Source organism: Anomaloglossus baeobatrachus, chromosome 8 (genome assembly GCF_048569485.1).
Source record: "Anomaloglossus baeobatrachus isolate aAnoBae1 chromosome 8, aAnoBae1.hap1, whole genome shotgun sequence".
In the NCBI taxonomy this organism is placed as follows: Eukaryota; Metazoa; Chordata; class Amphibia; order Anura; family Aromobatidae; genus Anomaloglossus; species Anomaloglossus baeobatrachus.
This window is the reverse complement of record NC_134360.1, coordinates 13,145,375-13,161,078: the sequence shown is the minus strand read 5'-3', so window position 1 is coordinate 13,161,078 and position 15,704 is coordinate 13,145,375. Positions and strand designations below refer to the sequence as shown.

At 40.6% G+C, this 15,704-nt stretch overlaps 1 protein-coding gene across 3 annotated transcripts in view; it reads left to right on the top strand.

Moving 5' to 3' along the window:
• Nucleotides 1-2,426: 2,426 nt before the first annotated feature.
• WNT5A (Wnt family member 5A) overlaps nucleotides 2,427-15,704 on the top strand; it is a 28,295-nt gene continuing 15,017 nt past the window's right edge. For 2 of the 3 annotated variants that reach the window (XM_075321305.1, XM_075321306.1), the window contains exons 1-3: nucleotides 2,427-2,992; nucleotides 8,561-8,694; nucleotides 9,735-9,982. In XM_075321305.1, coding sequence (XP_075177420.1) covers nucleotides 2,987-2,992; nucleotides 8,561-8,694; nucleotides 9,735-9,982 — 388 coding nt within the window. In that variant the 5' untranslated portion in view covers nucleotides 2,427-2,986. Of the gene's footprint in view, nucleotides 2,993-8,194; nucleotides 8,267-8,560; nucleotides 8,695-9,734; nucleotides 9,983-15,704 lie in introns of those variants that run through there. The other variant, XM_075321307.1, reaches the window with a different exon arrangement.

The following is a 15,704-nucleotide window of genomic DNA, read 5'->3' as shown; positions in this document are numbered from 1 at the left end:
ATGCTTGAATTAGAGTGAGATGCAATACCAGACACGGCCATTAACAAGAGGGGGCGCTGTTTCAGATTTTTTTTTACTATACATAAAAATTCAAAAAGCTAATCTGGAAAAATGTGACTTTTTCTTGCCCATTTTAATATCTTTTAGGATTTTTGGCAATCAGGAGTTACATTAAAGTCTATGGAGCAATTTATTTTTGCCTATTTATCGGTGAAATGTTACTTTAAAGTCTACAGAAAAATACGTAAAATACTAAACTCACTGAAAAACGATGGTTTTTGTGTTTTTTTTGTGTCATTTTTTGGTGAGTTAACCCTTAACTGTGCTTTTTTTTTTATTACGTTCCATGATGAATGAAACTTTCAAGTATGTTTTTCTGATTAGTCAATAATAATAATAATAATTAATAATGTTTATTCACTTATATAGTGCTGTTAATTCCATAGCACTTTACATACATTGGCATCACTGTCCCCATTGGGGCTCACAATCTAGATTCCCCATCTGTATGTTTTTGGAGTGTGGGAGGAAACCGGAGTACCCGGAGGAAACCCACGCAAACACGGGAAAAACATACAAACTCCTTACAGATGTTGTCCTTGATGGGATTTGAACCCAGGACCCCAGCGCTGCAAGACTGCAGTGTTAACCACTGAGCCACCGAAAGACTGCAGTGCTAACCACTGAGCCACCACAAGACTGCAGTGATAACCACTGAGCCACCATAAGACTGCAGTGCTAACCACTGAGCCACCACAAGACTGCAGTGCTAACTACTGAGCCACCACAAGACTGCAGTGCTAACCACTGAGCCACCACAAGACTGCCGTGCCAACCACTGAGCCACCACAAGACTGCAGTGCTAACCACTGAGCCACTACAAGACTGCAGTGCTAACCACTGAGCCATTGTGCCGCCCAAAGGTTTTACTCCTAGAAAATGTTTCTACCTTTGTTTGTACTATTCCCATAGAGGACACAGCAGTGACGTCACCAGCGCCCAAATCACAAATGTCACCAGTTAACATAATTAACGCAGCAACATTGTGATTTTTTCCAAAACATCAGGACAATAAATAAATAAATCTTTATGACATCATATCATGCTACTTGACGTCATCATCACATCAATCATAACTGAAAGAGTTAATTTTGCTCAGTCACTAGGGATTTGTGCACCAGCTGATTCCAGGAGGGTCAGTAAAAATCTGGCACTTTTTTTGCTTTGTCCATAAAAAAAACCAATGAAGGTGAATGTGATTTTTTTCCAAAACATCAGGACAATAAATAAATAAATATTTATGACATCATATCATGCTACGTGGCGTCATCATCACATCAATCATAGCAGAAAGAGTTAATCTTGGTCAGTCACTAAGGATCCATGATTCCACGACGGTCAGTAAAAATCCGGCACTTTTTTTGCACTTTTTTTGCTCTGTCCATAAACAAAAACAATTAAGGCGACTGTGATTTTTTCCAAAACATCAGGACAATAAATTAAAAATAAAAAAATCTTTATGGCATCATCACCACATCATCCATAACTGAAAGAGTTAATCTAACTCAGTCACTAGGGATCCGTGTCCTGGCTGATTCTAGGAGGGTCAGTAACAATCCGGCACTTTTTTTGCTTTGTCCGTAAAGAAAAACCCAATTAAGGCGACTGTGATTTTTTTTAAAGCTGAAACTGATACAGATTATTCTGACTGTAATTCTCATCATTTGACAGTGAAAAGGCTGATGTCTCAGATCAGAATTATAGGCTAAAGACATAATCACTATAATGATTTATTAGGGTTTTCTATGTGCCCATAAAATATAAAAAAAAAATCTTTAGGACATCATATCATGCTACATGACGTTATAACATCAATCAGAACTGAAAGAGTTAATCTTGTTCAGTCACTTAGGATCTATGATTCCAGGAGGGTCAGTAACAATCTGATACTTTTTTTTGCTTTGTCCATAAAGAAAAACAATTAAGGCGACTGTGATTTTTTTTTTTTTTTAGCTGAATCTTACCCAGATTATTCTGACTGTAATTTTCATCAGTTTACAGTGACTGCAGCTGATGTCTCTGATCAGAATTATGGGCTGCAGACAATCACTTATAATCATAAGGATTTATTAGGGTTTTTCTATGTGTCTGTAAAATATATAGATATTGATTGTAAGCCATCCAGAAAAAAACTAAACGTCAGGCTGCAGCCCTGCCGCTTTGTGAGTGCACTTGATGAATATCCATGACTGCTGCCTGCCCTGGAACATGCCCCCCTGTGGCTGCTGCACAGACCCCTCTCTCCTGCAGGATGGATCATTACCAGTACAATGTAGTGGCTGCAATAGGTGGAGTCAGTGCGCAGGCGCGCACTTGAAGTTTTCCCAGTTCTGGCCGCTGAACTTTCCACAGTGAGAGCTGCAGACTGGGGAGAGCTGCACACGGATTGTCCGGGACCCCTGAGCACTTAAAGGGGAGCTCCATGTGCTGGGCGCATCCATTCTGGAGGAGCGGATTGTGCACCCCAATGATAAGACCATTGCAATGACCCCAATTGTGCACCCTCTGATGAGAGCAGGGCAGCTGCCCCCCGCCCCCAGGCTGTGAATTCTGCCTCCTTTTGATGGATTGTGGTTCAGGTGGTGCACACTGAGAGGGGGCTGCATAGGTGGGCTTCGCATAGGTGGGCTTCATACTGCTGAGGGGGACTCACACTTCGGAATACACTTGGCTCTGGATCTCCAGGATCAACCTTGGCAAGGATCCCCCTGTTCTCCTAGCACACAGGATCTACTATTGGTGGGCTACCAGGGTGGCTTCTAAAACAGGAGGAACCTGAGCAAAGCCTTTGGAGTTTCACTCATCGGGGATTACACACAAATCCTCTCCCTCTGCTGTAGGGGGTCTTTTATTCTAAAGGGGATCAAGTTCAGTTTTGGATTTAATCTGTTTTGGATTATAACATTGCCCTCCTGGTGGGACCAGAATGAAGGTGAGTGCTGAGACCTTGTTACATTGTATCATCTCAGGATCTTCAGGGGTTGATAGATCTTCACTTTGTTGACATTGATACAATGTTGCCAGTGACTTCACACAAAGTTCTAACCACGTTCTATTGTTTATTATTTATTGTTTATATTCCTAAATAAGATGTAGGCTTTCTCCACAGAGGTCTCTGGAGCAGATTTGGGGATGACTAAGTTTTTAGACCCTTTTTTCTAATTTGTTCTACAAGTTCAAGCCGAGCCCCTGAGAGTTTATTTTAGGAGTCTCCTGGGCAAATGTTCCTACAGGACAGGAGGAATTTGAGCCAAGATGGTCCCACTTTACACCTATCCTCTAAGCCAGGATCTCCTCCCTCCCAGACAGGCTCCAGGGGCAGACAATGGCACCAGGCTGCTTTATTGCACGTGTTCCTAAAACTCACAACATGGCTCAATGTGTTGGAAGGGGGGGGATGTGGCACATTTGTGGCTCCATGTAGAACATTTGTGCCCTGGAATTCCACATACTTGTGACTGAGACCCCATAACACTTTACTATGGGACCATAAGCAGTGAACTTGAAGGCTTCCAGCCAGTGCAGGTGGTCAAGACTCTGACTGCCCATTATTAATGTGCACTTCAATCAGGCATCCTCTGTAAAAGCAGGAAGGTAAATTAGGAAGAGGTAAACTCTGAGCAAATGACAACCTTTACTGCCCCCTATTGACCACAGCTGTCATTGCAGCCATTGTAAAAAAAAAGTTTTAAAAAGATAAACTTTTGTTTTTTATAGAAATTGGGAATCATTCAAATAGTTAAAGTCTGCAAAATAAAATATTTTGGAAAGTATCTTAAACCTCCATGGGTTACATGTCCCTATAGATACAATGTAACAAGTATGAAATTCCTTAAGATTCAAGGTCTTGGTGGAATTAGCCTCAGGTCTAGTTGAACTTGTTAATGATTTTCAATTGATACCTAATCTGCTCCTTGCACAAACAATTAGGAGATTTGTCACTTAGAAAGTGATTATTCCTTTGGCATCTGTTACTCTGGTCAACATCTCACTTATCTCATTAAGTGGACAAGGGACACAAGACAGTGATCCTGAGAAGAGGACACTTTCCACGTCTAAATACCAGGAATATCTACCACATCTCTATATAAATAGGCCTGATAGCTGGACACTATATATTTTATTAACAAACTTGGTCTTAACTGGGTAACCTGGAGCAGCCACAGTAGATGCCTTCTCCATTTAATCCCAATTTGCTCGGTCACCTGAAGTCGCTGCATATCCAGACCAGTTTCATGTAATCATAAATTTCCTGTGTGCTTCTTTGACAAGTGCCCCTGAACACCCCCCCCCTTCTCCCCTTTCCCATCCCCCCCCTTTCCCATCCCCCCCCTTTCCCATCCCCCCCCTTTCCCATCCCCCACACAAAAAAAAATAGAAATTAATTGCACCTTTCTCCTGTATAAAGATTTCACGGTGCAGGGAGAGCGCCCTCTAGTGGCGCAAGTCTTCAATCTGCGCGAACATCGAGGAAAAAAAGAGAATGGAAAATTGGGACTCGATTATAATATCTGGCAAAAAAAAATAAATAATCTGTTATTTTGTTTTCGATCGTGAAATTAAATAGTTTAGAAATGACAGTGACTGTTTAGGTCGAAGGAAGGAAGAAAGAAAGAAAGAAAGAAGGAAGGGCTGCGGCTCAGTGAAGAAGTTTAGTAAACTCTTCTCAGAACGATTTCTAATGATCTGAGGATCTGATACACGGATTATAATTGTAGATCGATAAAATAACAAAGAAGGGATCGAAATCCAATTAGAGATCGTAAGAAAACTTACAAGAAATGAACATAGAACCTTTCAGCTGATTCAGAGTCTGAAGAAACAATTCCCGAATGTTCAGGGGCTATCAATCAAAATATTTACTTTTCGATGAATGTCTCAAGATGTTAATAGGAAGGAGAAGGGTGTGAGAGCTAGATGGATGGATGGATGGATGGATGGATGGATGGATGGATGGATGGAGATATAATAAATAAATATAATATATATATATGCGCATGCAGTATTTCAAGTTCTGGTGATGTCTGTTTTACTATATTTATTTTTTTCCTCTTATTTTTTAGCTTTATCATCCAAAGGTAACAACAATATGAAAGAAAAGTTGGTTGTTACAATGTAATATACACTATGAGATCCTAGCTATTATATGCAACATATTGTACTGACTAGACTAATATGATACATTGTATATTACAGAATGCAGTGTAATGCTGCTATATACTGTTACAATGTAATATACACTGAGATCCTAGCTGTGATATGCAATATAGTACAGAGTAATAGCCTAATGATACATTGTATATTACAGAATGCAGTGTAATGCTGCTATGTACTAATATTGTGCTGTTACTCTTAATCTAGACTGTGTGTGTGTATTTTACCTATATAGCACCATTGATTCCATGGTGCTGCACAAGAGAAGGGGCTACATACAAAATACATATGTGGTTTACAGTGAAATATGTATAAATATCAAGCAGATATTTGTTCCACAAGGTGGATATTACATATAATTGCAGTTTTATTATTTATAATGTCAATAAAATAAAATTATATTTATACATATACAAAATATATTTACTGTAACCTATATCTTTAATTTGTATGTAGCCCCTTCTCTTGTGCAACACCATGGAATCATTGGTGTTACAAATAAATAAGATACATATTTTATTTATATTGATTCCATGGTGCTGCACAAGAGAAGGGGCTACATACAAAATACACACAGATATACAAAATATATTTACTGTAACCTATAGCTGTCTGTATTTTCTATGTAGCCCCTTTTCTTGTGCAGCACCATGGAATTAATGGTGTTATATAAATAAAATATATTTATATAGCACCATTGATTTCATGGTGCTGCACAAGAGAAGGGGCTACATACAAAAAAACAGATATACAATATATTTACTGTAACCTATATCTGTTTTTTTGTATGTAGCCCCTTCTCTTGTGCAGCACCATGAAATCAATGGTGCTATATAAATATATTTTATTTATATAACACCATTAATTCCATGGTGCTGCACAAGAAAAGGGGCTACATAGAAAATACAGACAGCTATAGGTTACAGTAAATATATTTTGTATATCTGTGTGTATTTTGTATGTAGCCCCTTCTCTTGTGCAGCACCATGGAATCAATGGTGCTATATAAATAAATAAGATATATAAATAAAATATATAACACCAATGATTCCAAGAGGCTACATACAGAATACAGACAGGTTACAGTAAAAAAAAAATTGTTTATGTATAGATTATAATATAATTTTATTGGCATAGTACAGAATGAAATTACAATTATGTGCAATATCCACTATTGTGGAACAAATATCTGCTTGATATTAAATATTACAATTGACTTCACTTTCACCATATACAAGATACTAGTTTTAATAGTTGAAGAAGTCATAACATGTGACTGATAATGCAATCTTGTGTTGCTGGTATATAAAATACATTACTATAGTATAGCTGTGTGATATAATGTCTGTCTATTATTATACCTGAATGCAAATATAACCCAATAAAATCAGTATAATCTGCCAGAGGATGCACTGCTGATGAAACGATGCCATCTATTATCATTTGTGACTTCCTATGAATAATAATCAGATTTAGTAGATAATTGTCACCATGTGAGTAGCCATAAGCCACACAATGGCCAAGGCTGAGGATGATGATGAACAGGGAATGTAGAACTTGCTGAGCAGTGGCAGTAATAAATAACTGGCAGCAGGGAGCAGAGGAGAGGAGGCTGTGCTGGGCCCAGTGTGGTCCCTGCTGGGAGAAGCTGCACCTCATCTTCAGAGGTCTCCTGCTGGGAGAAGCTGCACCTCATCTTCAGAGGTCTCCTGCTGGGAGAAGCTGCACCTCATCTTCAGAGGTCTCCTGCTGAAGTCTCCTGGAGAAGTAAAACCAGATGAGGTAGGACAAGAGGCTGGGTCTTGTGTTTCTGCTGATAATGGGAGAGGATAGAGGCAGCTTTGGGTTATTGGGGAGGGGGGTTGCTAAAAAGTGAGCAAAGAAAGTTTTAATAAGATAAGGATCAAACCATAGGTGATAGAATATTTGTCCTTGTTAACCCGTTAATTAATGCAAGATAAAGTTCTCTGATTCAGTATTCGATTCTAGTCCACATGTAGCTGTGCTTCATAACCTTGCTCTATACATCAAATAAATGTCTGCAGATGACTGTGTATGTGCAAGTCCGGTATTTATATGGTTATGCTGTACAAGGCCAGTATGGATGTATATGTACATGGCCAGTATTTATATGGTTATGCTGTACAAGGCCAGTATGGATGTATATGTACATGGCCAGTATTTATATGGTTATGCTGTACAAGGCCAGTATGGATGTATATGTACATGGCCAGTATTTATATGGTTATGCTGTACAAGGCCAGTATGGATGTATATGTACATGGCCAGTATTTATATGGTTATGCTGTACAAGGCCAGTAAGGATGTATATGTACATGGCCAGTATTTATATGGTTATGCTGTACAAGGCCAGTATGGATGTATATGTACATGGCCAGTATTTATATGGTTATGCTGTACAAGGCCAGTATGGATGTATATGTACATGGCCAGTATTTATATGGTTATGCTGTACAAGGCCAGTATGGATGTATATGTACATGGCCAGTATTTATATGGTTATGCTGTACAAGGCCAGTGTGGATGTATATGTACATGGGCAGTATTTGGTTATGCTGTACAAGTCCAGTATGGATGCATATGTACGTGGCCAGTATTTATATGGATGTGCTGTACAAGTTCTGCATGTTTGTGCTGTCAGTATGGATGTATATGTAAAGTCCAATATTTATATGGTTATGATGTACAAGTTCAGTATGGTTATGGATGTGCTGTACAAGTCCAATATGCATGTGTATGTACAAGTCCAGCAGTATGTGCTGTCAGTATGGCTGTGCTGTACAAGTCTAGTCTGTATGTGTGCGGGCAGCAGGGCCTGGAGCAGATGTGCGGCTGCTGCTGGCAGCTGGGGGATTGCTTAATCCAAATGTTATTCGTTAGAGCTTCCCTGTCTCAGGGTTTGGACATCCTTTGTAAATCTATTAGCACATATAAATGATACCAACAAGTACACAGAGCAGGCACAGACACTGGAGATCCTCACACACAGGGACCCTGCAGGGACTGGTGCACACAGACTGCCAGTCACTATGTAGGTGTAAAGCTGAGGATCTACTAAACCACACATGTTCTATAGATATTCATAATATAATGTGTATATGTTTGGAATTTTACTATGTATAAATATATAATTTAACAATCTTTGTATAGCGCCAACCTATACCACAGCGCTTTACAATTCATAATATTTATTGCTTTTGATTATTTTTCTGACTTTCCTGGAAAAGCATTAATGTTATAGATATTATTCACTGTAAAATATAAAACTATATTATGTAAACACAACTTTATACCAATGTTTGAACTTTATTTTTTTTTTCTCCAGCCTTCTTTGGGACTGTTATTGAAGGCAGGAGGGTTTAGGGTCCCCGGGGGAGCCATGGTCTCCAGTTACCTGCTGGTCCTCCTCCTGACAGTGTCCTGCATCTCTCAGGTGGTGGTGGACGCCAGCTCTTGGTGGTGAGCACATTTCACATTTTGTATCTTTCATACATTTTCCTTTTCTCTATGGCACAGTACAGTGATAATTGTAGGATATTTGTCAATGATATTGTTGGAAATCTGCTGATGTGTAGGTTTTGTTTTTTTTTAATTTAATTTTATATTTTTTTTATTTTTTTTTTTTTGCACAATGTGTCCATTCTGCTCTTTTGGTTTTATGAACGATCATTTCTTGTTGGTGGTCTTGTTGTGCAGCTATTCACTTACTGTTGGGTTGTACATTACAAAAAGATGGATTTTATTAGATTTTAGTTCCCACGTTGTATTTCACAGTTAATATGCCATAAATCTGTGCTAGATGGCTCATGCGATCCGATCGTCTTTGGATCGGCACATGCCGGCGATGATGCTCTGCTCCTCGTTTTTCCCTTTGCTTTGGGATATTCGATTTGCTTCTATGTCACAGAAATCTGTTTGTTTGCAGTAGATTGTATGAACGATCAAATCGACCTTGTGTTTTGCAGGGCTTGGACTGTAGTAGGTGTTTATCGCTATTATAATGTACTTTAAGGAATTGCTAATTTTTCATTAAAAAAAAGGCAAAAAACACTGAGAATGATATATCTGTTATACGTGTACATGGGCTATACGATCAGATCGCTGTTATATCGGCACAAGTGGGTGATTCAGCCTTTTCAATGCCTGTTTTGCAGTGTTACATCCTTCTAGTTTGTGTATTCCAGAGATTGTATGAGCGATCTAATCTCCCGTGTTTTGCAGTGCTTGTTCTGGGCAGGTGTCTCTGATACATTGTATCTTTCTGCATTTGTAACGTTGTACATCGTTTTAGTGCATGATAAAGATGCAATAGATCTATTGTACTTGGTATATACGATCAGATCGCTGTTATCTCCACACCAGAGGGTGAAAAGGACACATAAAGCAGGCACCTCTTCTGCTCCATTGTAAACGATTCTGATCCACTTTTATATTGGAAATAGATTGTATGAACGATCAGCTCGTATCTGTAATAATAAGACTCCATGCTGTCTGTACAGGTCTCTGGCCATGAACCCCGTGCAGCTCCCAGAGGTTTACATTATCGGGGCACAGCCTCTGTGCAGCCAATTATCGGGGCTCTCCCAGGGGCAGAAGAAGCTGTGCCAGCTGTACCAGGACCACATGCAGTACATCGGGGAGGGGGCGAAGACCGGCATCAAGGAGTGTCAGTACCAGTTCAGACACCGGCGGTGGAACTGCAGCACCGTGGACAACACCTCCGTGTTCGGCAGAGTCATGCAGATCGGTGAGGACAGGCTGCAGCAGTCACTTATTCATGTATTTCTTTATTAAGGTTTGATACTAATTTAATTAAGGTGGAACACTTTATATCGGCTTATTGTTGTATTGTTGTAGATTATTGGGGCAGATCTGTATCTATCATCAGATCAATTCTTTTGCGCGCGCTCTCTTTTGCGCATGCTCTCTTTTGCGCGCGCTCGCTTTCTCGCTCTTTTTTTTTTTTTTTTTTTTTTTTTTTTTTTTGTTCTCTTTTGTTCTTTCGCTCTCTCGCTCTTTTCTTCTCTCGTTCTTTCGCTCTCTTGCTCTTTTTTTCTCTCGTTCTCTTTCGCTCTCTCGCTCTTTATTCTCTAGTTCTTTCGCTCTCTCGCTCTTTTTTCTTCTCTCGTTCTTTCGCTCTCTCGCTCTTTTTCTTCTCTCGTTCTCTTTCGCTCTCTCGCTCTGTTTCTTCTCTCGTTCTCTTTCGCTCTCGCTCTTTTTTCTTCTCTCGTTCTCTTTCGCTCTCTCGCTCTTTTTCTTCTCTCGTTCTCTTTCGCTCTCTCGCTCTGTTTCTTCTCTCGGTCTCTTTCGCTCTCTCGCTCTTTTTCTTCTCTCATTCTTTTGCTCTCTCGCTCTTTTACTTCTCTCGTTCTCTTTCGCTCTCTCGCTCTTTTTCTTCTCTCGTTCTTTCGCTCTCTCGCTCTGTTTTTTCTCTCGTTCTCTTTCGCTCTCTCGCTCTTTTTCTTCTCTCGTTCTTTCGCTCTCTCGCTCTGTTTTTTCTCTCGTTCTCTTTCGCTCTCTCGCTCTTTTTTTCTTCTCTCGTTCTTTCGCTCTCTCGCTCCTTTTTCTTCTCTCGTTCTCTTTCGCTCTCGCTCTTTTTTTCTTCTCTCGTTCTTTCGCTCTCTCGCTCTGTTTCTTCTCTCGGTCTCTTTCGCTCTCTCGCTCTTTTTCTTCTCTCGTTCTTTTGCTCTCTCGCTCTTTTACTTCTCTCGTTCTCTTTCGGTCTCTCGCTCTTTTTCTTCTCTCGTTCTTTCGCTCTCTCGCTCTGTTTCTTCTCTCGGTCTCTTTCGCTCTCTCGCTCTTTTTCTTCTCTCGTTCTCTTTCGCTCTCTCGCTCTTTTCTTTCTCTCGTTCTCTTTCGCTCTTGCTCTTTTCTTTCTCTCGTTCTCTTTCGCTCTCACTCTTTTTTTCTTCTCTCGTTCTTTCGCTCTCTCGCTCTTTTTCTTCTCTCGTTCTCTTTCGCTCTCTCGCTCTGTTTCTTCTCTCGGTCTCTTTCGCTCTCTCGCTCTTTTTCTTCTCTCGTTCTTTTGCTCTCTCGCTCTTTTTTTCTCTCATTCTCTTTCGCTCTCTCGCTCTTTATTCTCTAGTTCTCTTTCGCTCTCTCGCTCTTTTTCTTCTCTTGTTCTTTCGCTCTCTCGCTCTTTTTCTTCTCTAGTTCTCTTTCGCTCTCTCGCTCTTTTTTTCTTCTCTCGTTCTTTCGCTCTCTCGCTCTTTTTCTTCTCTCGTTCTCTTTCGCTCTCGCTCTTTTTTTCTTCTCTCGTTCTTTCGCTCTCTCGCTCTTTTTTTTTCTTCTCTCGTTCTTTCGCTCTCTCGCTCTTTTTTTCTTCTCTCGTTCTCTTTCGCTCTCTCGCTCTGTTTCTTCTCTCGGTCTCTTTCGCTCTCTCGCTCTTTTTCTTCTCTCGTTCTTTTGCTCTCTCGCTCTTTTTTACTTCTCTCGTTCTCTTTCGGTCTCTCGCTCTTTTTCTTCTCTCGTTCTTTCGGTCTCTCGCTCTTTTTCTTCTCTCGTTCTTTCGGTCTCTCGCTCTTTTTCTTCTCTCGTTCTTTCGCTCTCTCGCTCTTTTTCTTCTCTCGTTCTTTCGCTCTCTCGCTCTTTTTCTTCTCTCGTTCTTTCGCTCTCTCGCTCTGTTTCTTCTCTCGGTCTCTTTCGCTCTCTCGCTCTGTTTCTTCTCTCGGTCTCTTTCGCTCTCTCGCTCTTTTTCTTCTCTCGGTCTCTTTCGCTCTTGCTCTTTTCTTTCTCTCGTTCTCTTTCGCTCTCACTCTTTTTTTTTCTTCTCTCGTTCTTTCGCTCTCTCGCTCTTTTTCTTCTCTCGTTCTCTTTCAATCTCTCGCTCTGTTTCTTCTCTCGTTCTTTCGCTCTCTCGCTCTTTTTCTTCTCTCGTTCTCTTTCGCTCTTGCTCTTTTCTTTCTCTCGTTCTCTTTCGCTCTTGCTCTTTTCTTTCTCTCGTTCTTTCGCTTGCACTTTTATACCTACCATCCATGTTTCCTATGGTATTCCAACTAATTTTGGACTACAATTCCCAGCATATCCACATTAGTTTAACTTGGTTTTCACATTTGATGTAGTCCAGGATGTTACAACCAATATCCTCCTTCAGTTTCCCTGATTTTTGCTTTATTTTCATTCTAGTTTTCCATACATTTTCCCATACAGGTGTCAGAATGCAAACACACACTAGCAATCTTCTATTTATATTGTATTTTTGCCATTTTTTTTCCCCTTTTTTCTTTGATTCATCTTTATTTTTTTTTTCTAGTGCAGAGAGGCTGCGATTCCACAGTTATAAAAGTAGCAATTGCACATTTATCAGGGTCCCCCCCCCCCTCCAGGCTCCCCGTAAAACTCTATGAAAAAAATGTCACAATTCCGCTGCACCCATAAACACACATGGGAGTTTTCTTGGCATCTTAGAACGTTGCAGAATTGTCACACAAAAAAGATGCAGCCGAAGAAGCCCAGAGCTTTCACACCTTGGGAACACGGCCTTACTCGCTTGTCACCTATAGAATAATGATGATGAAACGATCTAATGCCGTGAAATCCATCATGATTCTCCGGTTCCTGCCCTGGTTTAATCACCTTATTATTGGCATTATTGTATTATCCTAATTTCACACCTATCTTTTACAGAGAGGCTGAGCTGTGCTGCTACATGACTTCGCTCTTCAGCTCTCTCTCATTCTCGCGCGCGCACTCTCTCACATGCTCACACTCCCTTTCTTCTTTTCCGCACTCTCTTCCTTTCCACCCTCTTGCGCTCTTTCTTCCGCTCCGCGCTCTTTCTTCCGCTCCGCGCTCTTTCTTCCGCTCCGCGCTCTTTCTTCCGCTCCGCGCTCTTTCTTCCGCTCCGCGCTCTTTCTTCCGCTCCGCGCTCTTTCTTCCGCTCCGCGCTCTTTCTTCCGCTCCGCGCTCTTTCTTCCGCTCCGCGCTCTTTCTTCCGCTCCGCGCTCTTTCTTCCGCTCCGCGCTCTTTCTTCCGCTCCGCGCTCTTTCTTCCGCTCCGCGCTCTTTCTTCCGCTCCGCGCTCTTTCTTCCGCTCCGCGCTCTTTCTTCCGCTCCGCGCTCTTTCTTCCGCTCCGCGCTCTTTCTTCCGCTCCGCGCTCTTTCTTCCGCTCCGCGCTCTTTCTTCCGCTCCGCGCTCTTTCTTCCGCTCCGCGCTCTTTCTTCCGCTCCGCGCTCTTTCTTCCGCTCCGCGCTCTTTCTTCCGCTCCGCGCTCTTTCTTCCGCTCCGCGCTCTTTCTTCCGCTCCGCGCTCTTTCTTCCGCTCCGCGCTCTTTCTTCCGCTCCGCGCTCTTTCTTCCGCTCCGCGCTCTTTCTTCCGCTCCGCGCTCTTTCTTCCGCTCCGCGCTCTTTCTTCCGCTCCGCGCTCTTTCTTCCGCTCCGCGCTCTTTCTTCCGCTCCGCGCTCTTTCTTCCGCTCCGCGCTCTTTCTTCCGCTCCGCGCTCTTTCTTCCGCTCCGCGCTCTTTCTTCCGCTCCGCGCTCTTTCTTCCGCTCCGCGCTCTTTCTTCCGCTCCGCGCTCTTTCTTCCGCTCCGCGCTCTTTCTTCCGCTCCGCGCTCTTTCTTCCGCTCCGCGCTCTTTCTTCCGCTCCGCGCTCTTTCTTCCGCTCCGCGCTCTTTCTTCCGCTCCGCGCTCTTTCTTCCGCTCCGCGCTCTTTCTTCCGCTCCGCGCTCTTTCTTCCCCGCGTTCCGCGCTTTCTTCCCCGCGTTCCGCGCCATCTTGTTTACTTGCTGTGTAAAGTCATCTTTGCAGAACTCCAGACTCAGGTTGATCAGATCCTCCCTGCAGGTTGCGACATTCTCAATCCTGGGGGACTTTCTCTTGTTTAACGCTCCAGACTATTTCTCTATATTTCAAATCTTTCTAATATCCCGGCATAAACCTATTTCTGAAACAAGAAGTAATTTATAAGGGCAATTAGCCACTTAAACTAACTGCTACACTAAGAGGCTTAATAGGTATTTGAAGGCGGCGTCCCAGATGGGGACAGAGAAGAGACCATTCATCCAGCGCTAGAAACTGGACCCTCAGACTATATTTAAGTTTCATAAAGTGGGGGTGGGGGAGCCAGTTGTATGATTTTATTTCTGGGAAATTAGCTGAAATGTAAAATTGCTCGGCTTTAAAGATGATATGCATTACGGAATTAATGTGCTTTTATAGGCACTTCGCTGCGATTTTTGGTAATTCCATATATCAATATGTCTCCACATGTCTCATGCGATTATCAAGATTTTATTAATTTATGTATATTTTCCTATTGAAAGTGCACGTATGAGGACATAAATAATAAAATATATATTATTTTTATTTTTTCAGAAGGCCACAGCTGAGGCCTAACTTGAGCTACACACATGTTATGCCATAAAATCCTTCAAGCTATTTTTTTTCACTTATTTGAAATATGTTTTTGACACATAATGCAAATGATTATCGTTTGCTCCCATAAGACGGGGCAAACGATAATCATTTGCATTATGTAATTTGTGTGTATGTATGTGTGTGTGTATATGTGTGTGTATATATATATATATATATATATATATATATGAAAGAAAATACAAAAAGCGCTGCTTATAATGGGGTGAATAATAAAAAAATTAATTTTTTGTGCCTTACAGAACATAAATAAAAAAAAAAAATCATATATATATATATATATATGTATATATATATATGTATATATTAATGTATATATATATATATATAATGTATATGTATATATGTGTGTATATGTATGTGTATATATATATATATATATATATATATATATATATATATATATATATATATATATATATATAAAATTTACAGTTTCTTTTCTCCATTTTTTTTTATTGTTAATTTTATTAAAAAAAACCCCTGAAATAATCAGTTTATTTTTTAATTTTTTTTTTTGTAATTTTCCTTTTTTTTTTTTTTTTTTTTTTTTCTTATTTATTTTTCTTCTTGGTCTCCATTCTAAAGAGTTTTTTACATTTTCTCTAATTCAAATACTTATTAATCTTTGAATTGTAAGACTCGTTACTCTGCGGTCGCCGCGCTCTCCTATAAATTCTACGGGGTCAGATTAGTTAAAGCGGTTTATGTTCGTTGCAGAATCCTGACTTTCTCCTTGGATTTCAGATGGCCTATGGCATTTCTATAGGACTGTGGACAATATGGCATTCATATAGACAGAACACTCACATTACACAAAGTGAACAGAACTTGTTTCTTAATTTAATCCAAACCTTCTGCCGGCTTTCGGGTTAAATTCTCCATTTCGAGGCTTTTAAAGGCCATTTAGAGATAAACACTGAGATGATCTTAATTCAATGTAAGAATGAGATGGCACAAACTCTGATAGGAAGGAACAGAAAAAAGAAAAAAAGATATCAGATTTAAGGATCTTGTGTTTTTATTTCTGCCTGACATTTATTTTGGAAAGTCAGTTAAGTGCCGTTATTGTAACCCTCTGCACATGGAACTTCC